The sequence below is a fragment of the Nycticebus coucang genome, chromosome 10 (genome assembly GCF_027406575.1).
Source record: "Nycticebus coucang isolate mNycCou1 chromosome 10, mNycCou1.pri, whole genome shotgun sequence".
Taxonomy (NCBI): domain Eukaryota; kingdom Metazoa; phylum Chordata; class Mammalia; order Primates; family Lorisidae; genus Nycticebus; species Nycticebus coucang.
The window spans coordinates 43,071,692-43,088,541 of NC_069789.1; the positions used below are offsets into that span (position 1 = coordinate 43,071,692).

General features: G+C 34.8%; 1 protein-coding gene across 1 annotated transcript in view; it reads right to left on the bottom strand.

The window, feature by feature from the left end:
* Positions 1–2,958: 2,958 nt before the first annotated feature.
* Positions 2,959–16,850, bottom strand: part of RRP15 (ribosomal RNA processing 15 homolog) — a 49,919-nt gene continuing 36,027 nt past the window's right edge. Inside the window, exon 5 of the mRNA XM_053607919.1 lies at positions 2,959–3,114. Coding sequence (XP_053463894.1) covers positions 2,971–3,114 — 144 coding nt within the window. The 3' untranslated portion in view covers positions 2,959–2,970. The remainder of the gene's footprint in view (positions 3,115–16,850) is intronic.

Sequence of the window (16,850 nt, forward strand, 5' to 3'; positions counted from 1 at the left end):
CACAACGGAAATGAACTTCATGCCACTGAATTGTGTAGTAAAAACATGGCTAAAATGCTAAATTTCACGTTAACACACATTTTACAATTAAAAACAAAAAAAAATCAGCCCAGCGCCTGTAGTCCCAGCTACTTAAGAGGCTGAATGGAAATGACATGCTTGAGTTACATGCTTGAGTTACATGCTTGAGTTCATGAGTTGAGGCTGTGGTGAGCTATGATTGCACCTGTGAATAGCCACTGCACTCCAGCCTGGGCATCATAGTGAGACCCCATCTCTTAAAAAAAAAAAAAAATTGTAAAACAGACTTAGCAGGCACTGAGGAAATAACAGAAGTAAGAATCTCACAGAATAATTATTGATTGATTGTTCTATCCGGATTAAAGACACATTTTTAGTGCTATAAGAAAAAAAATCAATTAAGAGCCAATGCTAAACTATGCTAAATACCAAGAACATTCACCACAGCCACCCAAATGTCTCAAACATTTGGATTACAGGAATAATGTAATACAGAGGGTGTCAAAAAATGTATACATATTTAAAGAAAGGAAAAATCTATTAAATTTGTAATACTCAAGTCACATTTGACTTCTGCAATTATTAGAGGTTTCAATGTGACTTGCATTCATCTTTTGTTACTTATATCTACTAGTATTATAAATTTATTGATAATATGGTTTTTTCCTTTCTTAAAATATGTATACATTTTTTTGACACCCTCTGTACTTTTAAATTATTGGTTCCTATTTTCTGTAGTTCTCTCTGAACAAAGCAAAGCAAGCTCTTTACTACTTTATTACTCTCATTAGTTACCAAAAATAAAATCCTAATACTGTATTATGTTTAAATAAATGGGGGAGAGGGGACAATGTAGAAAGATGGAAGAGATGCAGATCATTTATCTGATTGATGTCAGAAGAAGTTAAATGCTGCAGGTAAAATATTTAGGATAGAGGTAACAGAACTAGACCATTTAAACTATTCACTAAGACACACACTTGGTTTCTAAAATATGCTTATCCTTAGATTCATATTTATACTTGCTGGTATTTTGCTTAAATATTTTATAGTCAAGATACAGAAATACTAATACATAGAAGACATCTCATTTCTCTGATAACAATCATTTCATATAATTTATGCATACTTCATCTCCTACTAACACAAGTGATACTATTTTTTTTCCTGACAATAGCAACTCAATTTTACTTTGGAATAAAATAATTTCTGAACAAAAATGTATGCAAATATTCTCTTCCTTACTTTCAATCTGAAAATCTTGGTAAATTTTTCTAAATTAAATGAAGGACTATAAATGAATAAATGTTTCTAAACAACTTTTTAGTAAATAAGAATTTATCTGTTTCTATCACCTGAATGTACTATTCAGAAAAATTTTTGTAAAACTTTAGCATAACCCAGAAAATCATTATTAACCAAAAGCAAAATATAATCTTTAGTTTCGGAGGAAAAAAAATGATTAGATGCTGCACACATTATTTTCTCCAAAATTATCTATGTGTTTGGTTACATTAAAATAGTTTTCTAGGTTAAGTTATATTGGGGTATTTAGCACTGCTATATTACTATTTAGGAACATTTTTCATATTTATTTATATTAAATGACAAAACTGCAGTTCTATAATATAATAAAATGGCAAAGTTCAAAAGTTAGAATAAATACAAATGCATTTTTAAGCTTTGCTTTTTTAACACTTGATATCTTGGGTGTACACTTTCTTTATATAACAACTACCACGCCATGGAATAATTTAACCTTAGTCACACAATACTATAACACTCAAATGGGTTTGAAAATATAAACATCTCTGCTCTAGCACGTATTTTTGGGAGAGGATTATCCTTCAATATATAACAGATCCAAGTATGTGCTATTGGGTGGTAGGAGGGAAGTATTTTTATTATGGAAAGATGAAGAAAGGGAGAGACCCTTTTCATAAAGAAACAGATCACACTTATTAAATAATTCCCTTAAAAACTTTAGATCTTAGGCTGAGTTTCACAGAAATTTTGGAAAGATATTAAACAGTTTTACTATCTCTTCTCATTTTAACAGCTAAATACTAAAAGTTACCCAAATTAATAACTTTTAAGGCAACAATATTGAATCAAGTCTCAAAGCAGATGCAACATTCTGATGTAGACTACATGTCTGACTCCCTCATTTCACTGGTGGGGCAGTGTATAAGAGAAGTTAACCTCACTCAAACACTCAGGGGATAAAAGAGAAAGAGAGAAATTAATATATGTGAAATGTGCTTCCTAAGAAATTATGTCTCACTGTGTAAGTTAAAATGAGAATTTCCAACTCAGTAATCCGTCATATAAAAATAGCCTAACGCTTAAAATAAACCTACATCATTATGTGCATCACTTAGTAAATAAAAAGAAATAATATAAAAGCAGAACTCTGATGTTTCTTAGGCCATATTTACCAGATTATCTAAAATTAAAATCACCACCCAAAATCAGAAATACTATAATTTTAAATTTTACTACAGACATCTTAATAGCTTCCCCAAACAAACAAAAGAACAGCAATTATTTCCAAAAACTATAGAAATATTAATTTCAAAAAGTTTATTTTAATTAAGAATTGTACTGCATTTCTGTAGATAATGGTCATTCTAAAACAACACATCAACAGACATGACCAATCAGTAAACATGTAATGATCCTGGAAAAATGTATCTCTTGCTGGTTAAGCAGAAAATTTTTTTACAATTGTTTTGTGGAATAATACTTAAAACTATACAAGAATTGAAAATATAATCTTAATACAATTTACATGAAAAGAGGGAAGACCAGTATTCTCCCTTTACCAAAGCTAGTAAAAGTTTTTAGGCTTTCTTTCAAATGGTATCCTTATAACTTTCCAACTGTAAGAGAATGAAACATTTTTTGTAGGAGATAGCAAGTGATTGCAAATATGCCTCCTACATTGCTTTACGTATCAGAGTCGCGTGCAGATCCTGGTCTGCTGTCATCTGGCCCATCACTTTCCTTGTCCCAGTCTTTCATAGATGCTCCCATCATGAAATCATCACGTAGGATAGTCCAACTTGGGCCCTCTTCTGATTTCCCTTCAGTCTGAGAATCAAAATATGCCAAAGTCAATTCAGTCAGAAAGAAATAAAAAGGTTCAAGCTACCACAGTTTTACAATAGGGTAAAATCAATATAAATCATAAACTGACTGACTTTATACACTATAATCATACATGTACAAGAATATAATAAAGAACTATACATTAATAAAACATTTTAGCAACCCCATAAAGAAACATGTAAGCAAAATAAAACCTTTTGAGGATGGGGGTGAAATACAGTAAAATCCAGGTTTGGTGTCAACTACTAAAACTTTTAACAACCAAACAGACTTACAGTAATTATTTTCCTTTAGTAATAATTCTTTAGAAAATTTCTGACAAATTATTTCACAAATAGAAATTTAACAAAATCTTTTGACTTAAGGTAAAATGAATGAGAGAAAAGAAAACTAACCTTAGTATTGAGCTAGGTTTTTATAGATGTCACCTCATTTAACATTTTATAAAAATTTGAACCAAATGTTCCTTATTTAGATTATGATCTCACTGCCTGACTCAATCACGCAATCAAGGACTAATCACATGTTAAAATTATAAATAAATGAACCAGGCAATAAACATAAAGGTGCTCAACTCATTTCATTTAGTCACAGGATTTAGGTAGTACTATGTAAGAGGATCTAAGAACTAGGCTCTCATTTCATGGTACAACAGTACCACCTTGTGGTATTAAGTAATACAAAGATGCAGAACCACAAGCTGTGAGATTTTTTTCATTCACTTCTACATAATATTTACTGATAATTAACTGTGTATTGAACACTGTTCTTAGGGCTGGATTTTTTTCATTCACTTCTACATAATATTTACTGATAATTAACTGTGTATTGAACACTGTTCTTAGGGCTGGAAATATACTGGTGAACAAAACAAAGTCCCTATCTTCAAAGAGCTAACAATCTATGCATATATATTTACCCGATTCACAGAAATATAAAACTTTATTAAAATCTAAATATGCAAGATAAGAACTCAGTGACACTTGGCTGGAAAACAGTGTTATCATTATGGGGTCATTAACAAGATAGAAAGCAAATTTTAAAAGAAAAGATAGTTATAAAAGATTACTTATCTAACTCTGAAACTTTCCTTTATTTTAAAACGTATAGCCCTGAAACACTCATCCCATTAAAAAAAAAAAAAAAAAAAAGGACACTATTATAAACAGGGACTGGCTCACTCTTGTCTTTACTGTCAAGATATAAAGCAGAAATAGTGCTTTAATATATAATCTGAAGACTGAATAGTACATAAATTTGATCAAAGATTTCAGAATTGGCAAAATCAAATATTAAAACACTTTGTTACTATAATTTAACCAACAAAAGAAACAAAAATAAAATCTGTGATACTGAAAAACCAACAATTATAAAACACTTGCATGCTTTGCCTGACACACCACTGACAGGAGAACAACGAAATGGGAAGGTAATTTAGAACATCTACCATGATGGAGGGTCAAAAAAGAACACTTCGTTCTCAAGACAACAGAATGACTCTGAATTTTAATGTCTACATTTGCTTAAGAAATATGTAACAAGAGACAGGTGGTCCGTGCTAAGGTGGCAGTTTGAACATAAAACAACATAGTTTTGCTCAGTTGCAATATGCAATAAAACTACAGAAAAGTGATCTGTTGTTTTAAAGATGTAACTCAAAGGACAAGATCAGAAGAGACAATAGCAACACAAAATAAAGAGAACTGGGGATAATAGTTATGTTCTGAGAAACAAGCAGATCTCTAGACCACCCTCTTCCCATTCTACATTATGCTGGCAGAAAACTGTAGCTCAGCCACATACATGGGAGCTGATAGGTTCGAATCCAGCCCGGGCCTGCCAAACAACAATGACAAATACAACAAAATAGCCAGGCATTGTGGTGGGCGCCTGTAGTCCCAGCTACTGGGGAGACTGAGACAAGAGAATCGCGTAAGCCCAAGAGTTTGAGGTTGCTGTGAATTGTGACGCCACAGCACTCCCTAGGGCAACAGCTTGAGACTGTCTCAAAAACAAACAAACAAAAACAAAAAAAAAAACTGGGGTTTTGGACTTGCGGACAGGTAATAGTAGCACAGAGAAACACATAGGTACAGTACCAAAAATGAGATTAAGTTACATAAATACACCAACCAAATAATGAACCTCAGGTTTCTTCTCATATTGGGCTCCTAAAATGCTAGCGGGCTGGCCTTTCCCTCAGGTAAAACATCAGGAGTACTACATAGAAAAGCTGACCACGCTCAGCATCTGTAGCTCAAAAGCTAAGGCCCAAGCCATATACACTGGAGCTGGCTGGTTTGAACCCAGCCTGGGCCTGCCAAACAACAATGACAACTACAACCAAAAAACAAACAAACAAACAAAAAAACCAGCTGGGCATTGTGGAGGGGGCCTGCAGTCCCAGCTACTTGGTAGGCTAAGGCAAGAGAATCACTTAAACCCAAGAGTTTGAGGTTGCTGTGAGCTGTGATGTCACAGCTCTCTACCCAGGGCGACATAGTGAGACTCTGTATCAAAAAAAAAGAAAAGCTGACCCATTGCCAATACACAACCCAGCCAGTCCACATGCTCAGAACTTCCAAGTGCATTTTTAGGACTATTTGTTCTAATCATAAAGAGACAATTAAGGATTATCAGAAAGAAGGCAGAGTGCAACACTAACACCAAAATTTAAAAAGCTACTTCTAGAAAAAAAAAATATTCAAATAGAAGAAAATTTAGGAGAAAATATCAATAATATCCTTAAAGAGATAAAATATATTGTATCCACAAAATAACAACAGCTGCTAGTTTTGAAATACCATAAAAACAGTAAAAAAGAGTTTGAAATTAGAAACATGTTGGCAGAAATTAAAAAGCTTAACACAAAGATGAGAAGATAAAGCTTAAGAAACCGTCCAGAAAACAAAACAAAAAGAAAAAATATAAGAAAAAGAAAGGTAACAGGAGGACCAGGCCAAAAGGTTCAAAAGACAATTAACACAAGATACACAACGGGAATAACAAACACGTATGGGAGAAAACTAATGAAGTACTTCAAGAAAATTCCCCACAGTGAAACACATTTTCAGATGGAACAGAGCCCTATACACCTCAACAGATAACTGTGAGATTTGGGGGACAATGGGAACTAAAAGAATATCCCATAAGCTTCCAGAAAGAAAACAAAGCAAGTCACATACATGAAAATAATCAGGACAAAACAGATTTCGACTTTCCAAAGCAAGAAAGTCCAAATACTTTCATAATGCCAAAGTATTATTATTCTTAATAATAGTCCTCGTAAGGGCTGAACGGGATCTTTCAGACATCTGAGGTTCCTGAAACCTACATTGGAAGATTTACTTCCAATGTAGCTTTCCTCAGGAAACTATTGCCCTCTTCCCAAAAGATGGAGTAAACCAAAAGACAACAACATGGGATAGAGAAATAGGTGAATCGACAAGAGAAAGAAAGAAAGGGACCTGCTAGGATGAAAGCAAATGGGGATGCCAAGCTGACAGCTCCAGATCAGGCATAAAGGACACGGGCAGCAGTGTGGCCGCAGGGAAGGCATATGCTGAAAGCTGTCATCACCATGACATCTGCTGCCGCACAAAACCAATGAAGAAGATGCTTTACTAAAAAGTGAGAGAAAATCAAGAAACGAGAAGGACATAAGAACTAGGAAAGAGGAAATTCAGTCAAGGAGCAATCCCAAGGAACCCAGAAAACGTAAGTTCCAGAATAACAACGTGAAGCAGCCTAAGACAGCTATCAGCTCAAAGTGGAACAATTACAAGAGATATGGTACCTGAAGTTGCTTGAATTTGATAAACTAGGAAAATTAAATATGAAAAATCATGAAAATTATTATCTCCAGGAAAAATAAATAAAAAGGAAACATAAATGTGGACTATGACATTTGGCTATAAATAATACCTGCACAGACATAATAATAAATGCTAAATATTGATTTAACAAATAATTATAAAATAGCTATATTGAGAGGGGGAGGAAACTATTCAAGAAAACTAAAGCTTGAAGCTAACAGATAACATCTCAAATTGATGAACCAAACGATATAACTATTTGCATATTAGTTAAGAATACAGAGATATATTAAATGCCAACAGAACCAGCTAAAGAAGTTAAGAAGTAGTTGCCCTGGGGTAAGAAGTATAAAGAGTAGGCAGAATAAGTCATCATTATATAAACTACACAGTAGAACAAGTACTAATATACCACATACATGTGAAAACGCCTCCATGTGTTTTAAATAATTTATATTAAAGTCAGATTTGTGGTAAACTATATTACTCATTAGATTCACATCATTTCAATTTACTATATCTTTTCTACATACATGATTTACCATTAATTATAAAAACTTCCTGAATACTCTGAACACCCACAAAGAAACAGTAGATCAGAGATTAATGTAAGAAAAAAAGAACTCCTGAGGCAAATTCTGAATGTATCTTTCACTGGAAAAGCTTACTTGGGGAAATCCCTGAATAAATATCATTAAATGTTAAGATATCGTGAGAATGAACGGTTTTGGGTTTTGTTTGTAAAATACAAGTAGTGGCACTCTGATATATTTTTTTACAATAGGAATAAGAACCAAGAGAGTTCTGGATTTGAATCTTAGTGAAGCCAGTGACTCCGATACTGCAAATTAGAAAATTTTAAAGGTACAAGACTTGACATAAGTAAGAAATTTCTTAACCTGGGTATAAAAATAACGTAAGATAAAGTTAACCCTACTATACATGCTAGACACAGATATTTATTAGCATTAGGTAGAAGTTCTGTTAGCATCTAAATATAAACTGTAATAATCAAAATTCATCAACTTACAAAGTTTTCCAGTGTTGTTTAAAGGCAGCACTGATTCAATGACCTAACGCCACCAACAAGGTAACTCTTTTATAGAAGAGAACCTTTTACATGTTGCAAACCAATAACAGCCTCTCTGAAAATAAGTATGGAGAATCCTCAAAAAACTCAAAATAGACCTTCCATTTGTTCCCAAAATCCCATTACTAAGCATCTACAGAGAAGAAAACAAATCATTTTATCATAAGAACATCTGCACTAGATTATTTATAACAGCTCAATTTACAATTGCCAAGATGTGGAAACAACCCAAGTGTCCATCAACCCATGAATGGGTTAATAAACTGTGGTATTTCGGGCGGTGCCTGTGGCTCAGTGAGTAGGGCGCCGGCCCCATTTGCCGAGGGTGGCGGGTTCAAACCCAGCCCCGGCCAAAACTGCAACAACAAGAACAACAAAAATAAATAAACTGTGGTATTTCTATACCATGGAATACTATTCAGCCATGAAAAATATGGAGACTTTACATGATTTGTATTAACTTGGATGGAGTTGAAACACATGCTTCTTAGTCAAGTATCACAAGAATGGAAAAGTAAGTATCCAATGTACTCAATACTAATATGAAGCCAACAGACAAATTAATACATGCCCACACAAGAGAAAAACTATTCAAGTTGGGTGGGGAGGGAGAAAGGAGAAGAGGGAGAAGGATTAGTGTGCTCCCACCTAATAAGCACAATGTAAGGGTATACAAGACACAATTACAAAAGGGAAACACTGTACCCTAATCGTTTGTACCCTGATATTAATATTGAATCTAAATCTAATTAAAAAAATAAGATAACGCTTGTGCTTTTTTATAAATTAAAAATAAGGGCGGTGCCTGTGGCTCAAAGGAGTAGGGCGCCAGCCCCATATGCCGGAGGTGGCGAGTTCAAACCTAGCCCCAGCCAAAAACTGCAAAAATAAATAAATAAATAAATAATAAATAAAACTAATTAAATGCAAAAAATTAATAAAAACCAAGTGGTAGAAGGAAATAAAATAGTCCCTACCCTTAATGGACTGGTTCTATACAAATGTTTGACCAAGATCTTGCAGAAGTAGTCTGTCAATTTTGAAGATAAAGACAACTCTTAAAAATGTTAATCAGCTTCCATTTCAAAATCAAAGTTTAAACATACATTGGCAGCTACTGAAAAGAACACTGAAAAAGGAGGCTGGGAATTATTCATTAGTCTAACACCAAATAATTAGGAGCTTAACTTCATTTCAAACCCTAAAAACTAAACAGTATAGTTACATCTATATTTAGCAATCTACAACCATTTCTTTCACTGCCTTCCGAAAGAAGAATGTTTAATATTCATTTTAATTTAGTTTTACCTATGTTAGCAAAGATTCATAACACTGGCTAAATTCACCTTAATACCTTCGTTGTTAAAAATTTTTAGTAAGCTATTTACAATTGTAGTTAGTAATCTAACCTACAATTGATTAAAGCCTATTTGAAATTTCTACCTGTGAAATGAAGGGTCTATAGAAAATCCCTTAATATAAAGAACATATTTTGGTAGAAATCAATAGAAGTGAAATGCAGCCCTAATCTTTACAAGCTGAATAAGAACATCCATGATTTTCTAGCCATGCAAGATATTCTAACATCCCAATGATCATGAAAGACTTCCATCTGGAATGCACAAGAGATCCAATGAAGATTCTACAGAGCTAAGATGACATGGAAAACCCGTATCAACACTACCAATTTTTCTGATTCTCAAAAAATTCTTAATAAATAATTCCCAACTGTCTTGATCAATTTTTGCCTTTTCCATTCCTCTACAAATGTCTTAATTAAACTGTTTTTCTAAGATAGTATTCCTAGATGGTAGCCCACTGGGGCTTCATTTCTGTTAATTATTTGTACAGTTTCCAAATTCATGTATAGTTTCCAGATTCAGAAAAGTAATTTTAAGATCCAAGCAAATGAGAAAAGTGTCTAGTAGGATATACTAGGAGGGGGAAAAAAATCCAGATGCTGAAATTATGCCGTCTTTAATTATAGTCCAAGCACATGTTAAATTTCTAAGAAAACCTAACTCTTAGCTTTCCAAGAACTCAGGTCTAATATCCCTAAAAAATAAATTTTACTGTTCTTTTATTTTTTTATCTCTTGAACTTTTCTGTTTTAATTCTTTGTTGCCCTTGGTTTTATTCAAAGTGGTTCTATGTGATGGCTTTTATGTGTATTCTTCTTGCTATCCATAGGGCTACATCCATAGTACTGACTTCTAGGAAACATTATTCAGCAATAATTTCCCTCATTGTTTATGTTCTCTTAAGAATTGTTAGTAAGTTATAGTCAACTAAACTGCCTAAGAAATCAAATGTAACATCTCATATACACAGCACTATATACAATTCACACTAAGTCAGGAGTTTGAAATTTTTTTTTTTTTAGAGACAGTTTCACTTTGTCACCCTGAGTAGAGTGTTGTGGCGTCACAGCTCACAGCAACCTCCAGCTCTCAGGCTTAGGCAATTCTCTTGCCTCAGCCTCCCGAGTAGCTGGGACTACAGGCGCCTGCCACAACACTTGGCTATTTTTTTGTTGTAGTTTGGCTGGGGCTGGGTTCGAACCCGCCACTCTTGGTATATGGGGCCGGCGCCCTACTCACTGAGCCACAGGTGCTGCCCAAGAGTTGGAAATTTTTATAATGTATTCTGGCCAATTAGTTTCTTAAAGTATATTCTTACTATTTTATCTGCTATATTATGCAATATATAAATAAAGAGCCCAGATTCATAAATAGATTAATAGAAATGTGAATTCATCTGCAAAACAGACAACAATGTCTTCTTAATATGACAAATTTTTAGAAAACCTTAAATAAGAAAACGTAAGTAAAAGTGCTTTGTAAAACCATGAAATGCTATACAAATAAAAGTAGGCTATCTCTAGTGAAGAATATGCATACTATCAATTTATCTACTGATTTCAACAAAGGATATAAAAATAAATGTATTGCTCCCACCCCACCTCCTTCGAGAAAAGGACAATTCCAGATCTGGGACACAGAAAGCACACAGAACAAGAAGAACCAAACAAAAATGGGGTCATCCCCAAAGGGCAGAAGAGATGGTTTACAAAGTTCCCACAGCCACATTTGCAAATTTAAGCATCAGAAAGCACAATGACTGTAACTGACTGTAAACATTTTCTTTTTGCTTTTCCTGAATGAATAAAAATCCCTATATCCATATTTTCAAAAGATAGACAAAAGGGGAAAGGGAGGAAAGCTCATTTACCAGCACTGGAAGTGACTGTTAAGCCAATTACTCCTTACTCTGTATAGCCATAATTAAGAGGGATGAATCATCAATTCCCATCTTTAGGAATTTTAATCCATTCCCCTCCCCACCAAAAAACGTGATAAATTAGAAAATCACGGGCGGTGCCTGTAGCTCAAAGGAGTAGGGCGCCGGCCCCATATGCTGGAGGTGGTGGGTTCAAACCCAGCCCCAGCCAAAAACTGCAAAAAAAAAAAAAGAAAATCACCATTCTGTAACCTCCAAAGACAAAACTATTTTAGGCAAGGACCACTAATTGACACTAAAAGGCAAAAGCTGGATGGAGAAAAGTGTAAAAGGACTTTTGGGAAAGTATCCAGTCGTAGACTGGATAGTATAACAGCTGTTGCCAGAGTATTCATCCCAGAAATTAATTAATAACTGCAGAAGTTAGGGAAGTGTGTAGGTGCATCTTTAATGCAAAAAGTTTATTTATTACCACTTTAACAAAGTGAAAAACAGCACCAACAATATGGAACATTCTGATAGTGTGTCTCATGATGTATTACAATAGTAAAGGTACATAGCATCGGGGTATTATACCTATGAAATAATTGTGCCAAAACAATCTAACCTAAATCTCATCAAGCCTTAGTCCTAACTTCCAGCTCAAAGGCAAAGAGCATACAGAACAAGTTAAGATACCATAACGAAATAAACAGACAAATGTAAAATTTGGACTTATTATTCATTCTTTGAAATGACTAGCTTGTCTCTTTAAAAGTTAGTCTTAAAAAAAAGGCAAAGGATTGGTCTAGAGTAAAAAAGATGACTAACCGCAACTTTGAAGCTTGATTTGATTCCAGTTCCCAAAGTTAGGAAAAAAATCTCTTATATTGTATGCTATGTAAATTATACCTCAATAAAATTGTTCAAAAAAATAAGAGAGAGGCTGAGGCAGGACGAATGCTTTCGAAACCAGCTTGAGCAAGAGTGAGCCCCTGTCTCTGTTAAAAGTATAAAAATTAGCCAGCCGTAGCAGGTGCCTGAGGTCTTACCTACTTGGGAGACTGAGGCAGGAGGATCGCTTGAACCCCCAAGTTTGAGGTGGTTGAGAGCCAGGCCATGCCAAAGCTCTCTAGCCTGCGGCAACAGAGAGACACTCCATCTCAAAAGAGAAAGACAATTCTTTGGTACATGCATGGGTAGTACTTTAAAATATCAACCCAAACAAACAAAAACCAGATAGAGAAAAAGGCAGATGGCCATTTAAAACAAACACAGAGCAGCGTTTATAATTTTTGAACCTAGGTGGTAGGAATACAGGTATTTATACTACCATTCTTTTAAGATTTTCTTTCTGTTCGAAAGTTTTCATGAAAGAACTAGAGTAAAAGGGGATTCTAAAATTTATACTAGATACAATCATTGCATACAAGAGTCATTTGATGTCTGACAAATTTTAACTCCTTATTATGTGAATGGAAAGTCAATTCTAACAGTGAATTTATAGAAAATTTTCTTTAAAATGTTCAGGAGTTGAGCGGTACCTGTGGCTCAAAGGAGTAGGGCGCTGGCCCCATATACCGGAGGTGATAGGTTCAAACCTGACCCCGGCAAAACAAAAAAAAATATTTTTTTCAGGAGTTTCATGATTCTGAAATATCTTACTATGGTAATATTTCATCTTACATAACACTTTTGAGAAATTAGACTTTAAAATATTTCTGTCTCCTAGCCGAGCATTGTGGCAGGCACCTGTAGTCCCAGCTACTTGGGAGGCTCAGGCAAGAGAATCATCTAAGCCCAAGAGCTGGAGGTTGCTGTGAGCTGTGACGCCACAACACTCTACCAAGGGTGACAAGGTGAGACTCTGTCTCAAAGAAAGAAAAAATTTTTCTGTCTCCATTATGCTGAACAACAATGAAGAGGATGTGAGACCCAGGAAAAAACAGATGTAAGCTGCCTCCTCACATTCTCTTCCTAGTCTTGGCACGTGACACATTGGCTCATTAGCCAGCCCCAGTTCTTCTAACTCATTTGGGTAAAAGAAGTTTTGCTTTGATTCTCATTACTTTAAGTACCTCAGATCTTTTTAAACAGCAGACATAATGCATAAAACAAGAGTGTCTCACACTGCAACTGAATCCAGGTTCCACCAATTACTATCTACGTGACCTAGGATAAGTCACTTAACCTTTCTGACTTTTGGTGCTAAAATGGCAGTGCTATCACTTCTAAACTGATAATTATGTAAAAATATCTGGCACAGCATGTGGCCCAACGCAAATGCCAAGAACAGCCCTTTAGACTAGTATCCTTACTCGGTGATGCCCTGAGTTGAATGCAGAGTCCTCAACCTGGAACATCCATAATCTTCTAATAATATTCTACACACTAGTCACAAAGATGGGAATATTCAAACAGTATGACAGAACCCACTTAAAAAACAAACCAAACTTCTCTTAGTAAGCAAAATCTTGTAAGTCATTTAGCTAGTTCAACTGTAACTTGAAATGAGGAACAACAGAAAGTGGACATACTGCTAGTTCCTCATAATCTAGTTTTATTATTTTGTAAGAATTATATATTACTAAACCAAACACACCTAAAAGAAGTCAGACTATTTCAAATCTAAACATAATTTTTATTAAATTATTGAAGAATTTTTGAATTATCCAATAATTCAGATAAATAGTAGTAACAGCTCTTTTTCAGACTGGTTTACAAATTTAGAATAATTCATCTTTGACTACTATTTGTTAGGAAAAAATAAGCACCAAGTATAACAACTCATTCTAATGACATGTGATGAAAAATAAAATTGCAAACATATACGTTGCGCCTACTGTGTGTCAAGCATTATTCTAACTACGTCATGTATATTAACTCACTTAGTATTCACAGCATCCCCAGGAAGTGAGAATTTTTCACTCTATACATTATAACAGGTGTTTGGAGCCCAGGATGTCTAGTTCTAGAATCTGTGGCTTTTAGTACCATGCATAACCCATCTCCATTGAGGGTCTTAACTGCCTGCTACTCAAAATGATTTTTAGCAAGACACAAGAAAATATTATTTTGATTTTTAAAAATACATTATTTGCATAAATACAAACATAAAAGACTCATTTGTGCAGGATAAATGTTTTTTCTAAAGCTTCAAGCTTACTAATGAAAATCCTGTTTAGGCAGCCACTGCAGCAGCTTCAAATGGTGAGGATATTCTTCAAATAGCACCAAAAGATGTACAGCACCATTTTAATTTAACAGTAACTAACAATTTCTACCACAGTTCTGTAATAACTACTTCTTATTACATCTATATCTTCCCTAAGTTAATATGCTACATGTGCCATACTGCCAAACAAGTTCACTTTGATTACAACTATTGTTCATATCAGAAACTACCATACAGGCTCAGCGCCTGAAGCACAGTGGTTAGGGTGCCAGCCACATACACCAAGGGTGGCAGGTTCGAACCCGGCCCAGGACAGCTAAACAATGACAACTGCAACAAAAAATAGCAGGGCGTTTGGCCAGGAGCCTGTGGTCCCAGCTACTTGGGAGGCTGAAGCAAGAGTATCACTTAAGCACAAGAGTTTGAGGTTGCTGTGAGCTGTGATGCTACAGCACTCTACCGAGGGTGACATAGTGAGACTCTGTCTCCAAAAGGGGGGAAAAAAGAAAGAAACTACCATATAATAAAACTGAACAGAAGTGAATATAATGAGAAACTGGCTTTCAACTGTTCCCATCAACAGTAGTATGTACAATCCTGCCCATTCTCATTTCAAACTTGGAGTCTCACTTTTGTCTAAACTCTAATCTATTTAGGCATGTTCAGTAAACAAACATTAAGCTGAATTATTTACAAAGTTAGGATTCCACACATTCCAGTTAGAACAGCTTTTATGTGAGAGTAAGAAACTGCTGCCCTGCAATGCAGGGGCAATCTAAGGACAGGATCTTTCTCCACCCCTTTGCCTGCCTTCCACACTCCCAACTCCATTTAAAAACTAAATCCTGAAAATTGCTGGAGGACCACCAAGGGAACTGTGTAAAGAAGTCCCTTCCTTACTAAACTGCTGTCTTTAGAAGCAAGAACTCAGTAGTACCTAAGAACCAGAAGGAATGCACAATTTTAACAGTAATAGCAATTCGGAGTTTGCGTCTGAACTGTGGGATGCCAAAGAAGCCAGGTATTTCGAAAGTATTTCCACCACTAAATATCTAGCTATGAAGAAATTACAAAGATGCCATTTATGAGAAATGTGAGAAAAACAGAGCATCCCAACTTATCTTTGTTTGACAATTAAAGTGCTCATATCACAAAATCAGAAAAAACAAACTTAGCCTCTTCCGGTACCTTTTTTACCTAGTGACTTCTATTAAAATTTGTCCTTCAATCACCAAGGAAACCCATTTGTAACCAAAACTGTAACAGCTAGCATTTTCCCCTACAAAATTATTATTACAGTTCCTTAGAACAAAACAAAACCTAAAATTGATATACTGGCAATTTCAAGTAAACGAAAACCTTACAGAAAGTCTATAATTTAAAAGTACGAGTAATATTATACCAATGTTTTCTTAACAGCAGCCAATATATTCTCCTTTGAGACTCATAGATTTAAAATGCATCACATTCATTTCTATTCTGCCCATAAGGACAAATAATTAAATTCCAAGAAATCTAACTAGATTTTAATCAATTTTTCAAGAAAAGAACAAAAGAAATAAAATTACAACTTCAAAAACTAAAGAAAAAAAATGGATCTACATTTTTTTTTAAGTTGATTATTTTAACATACTGGGGGAAATGACTCTAGATAGGTACATATTCTAAATGTTATTCTTTCTTTTTTTTTTTTAGCTACTGAGAGCTGGGTCTCAGATAAATGTTATTATTTCCTAATATTTAAAAAACTTATTTTATGAAATCTTTCTTAAAATATAAGCTTTTGTTGCTTTTAATCAGTGTCCTAAACACAATTTAATCTATCTAAAGATCACTCAGGGTCAACATCAAGATATTAGTCAATACGCCTTGCCACAGGTCAGTATGTAGTTGGTATGGTGCTTCATTTATTTGGGCTAAGGTAGAGATTACAGATTCTGGATTAGGGAATTCCTTCCAAATAACTAAAACTTAATTCTTTAAACCTAGAAACTTTAAAATTTAATCATTTGAAAAACTCACTGAAATACAGTATTCATTTTCCCTGACTCAGAAAACAGGTTAGCTGTTCCCACCCAGAGACCCTGCTGACCGACACGCAGACCGACCACACCTGCTGTGTAAGTACCCTCAGCCCACTCTGCTCTTCCAGAGCCGCCTCCTCTGTGATCACGCTGCTTCCTGGCGCTAAGTAAGCACTTCTCCCCACACTGGCTTTTAACCTGATCTTTACTGCTATCACTCTCATTCCTGATTACAACCTGACTAGGCACTGCCTCACAAACATATTCTACCTTTTAAATTCTCAACTTTGGTGAAAGCTGTCACCATTTTAGAGTCTTCCAAGTTGCAAACTTCACAGTTATTCACCATTCTTCCCTTATCACCCTCCATCATGTTAGTCCGAAATCAAGCTGAT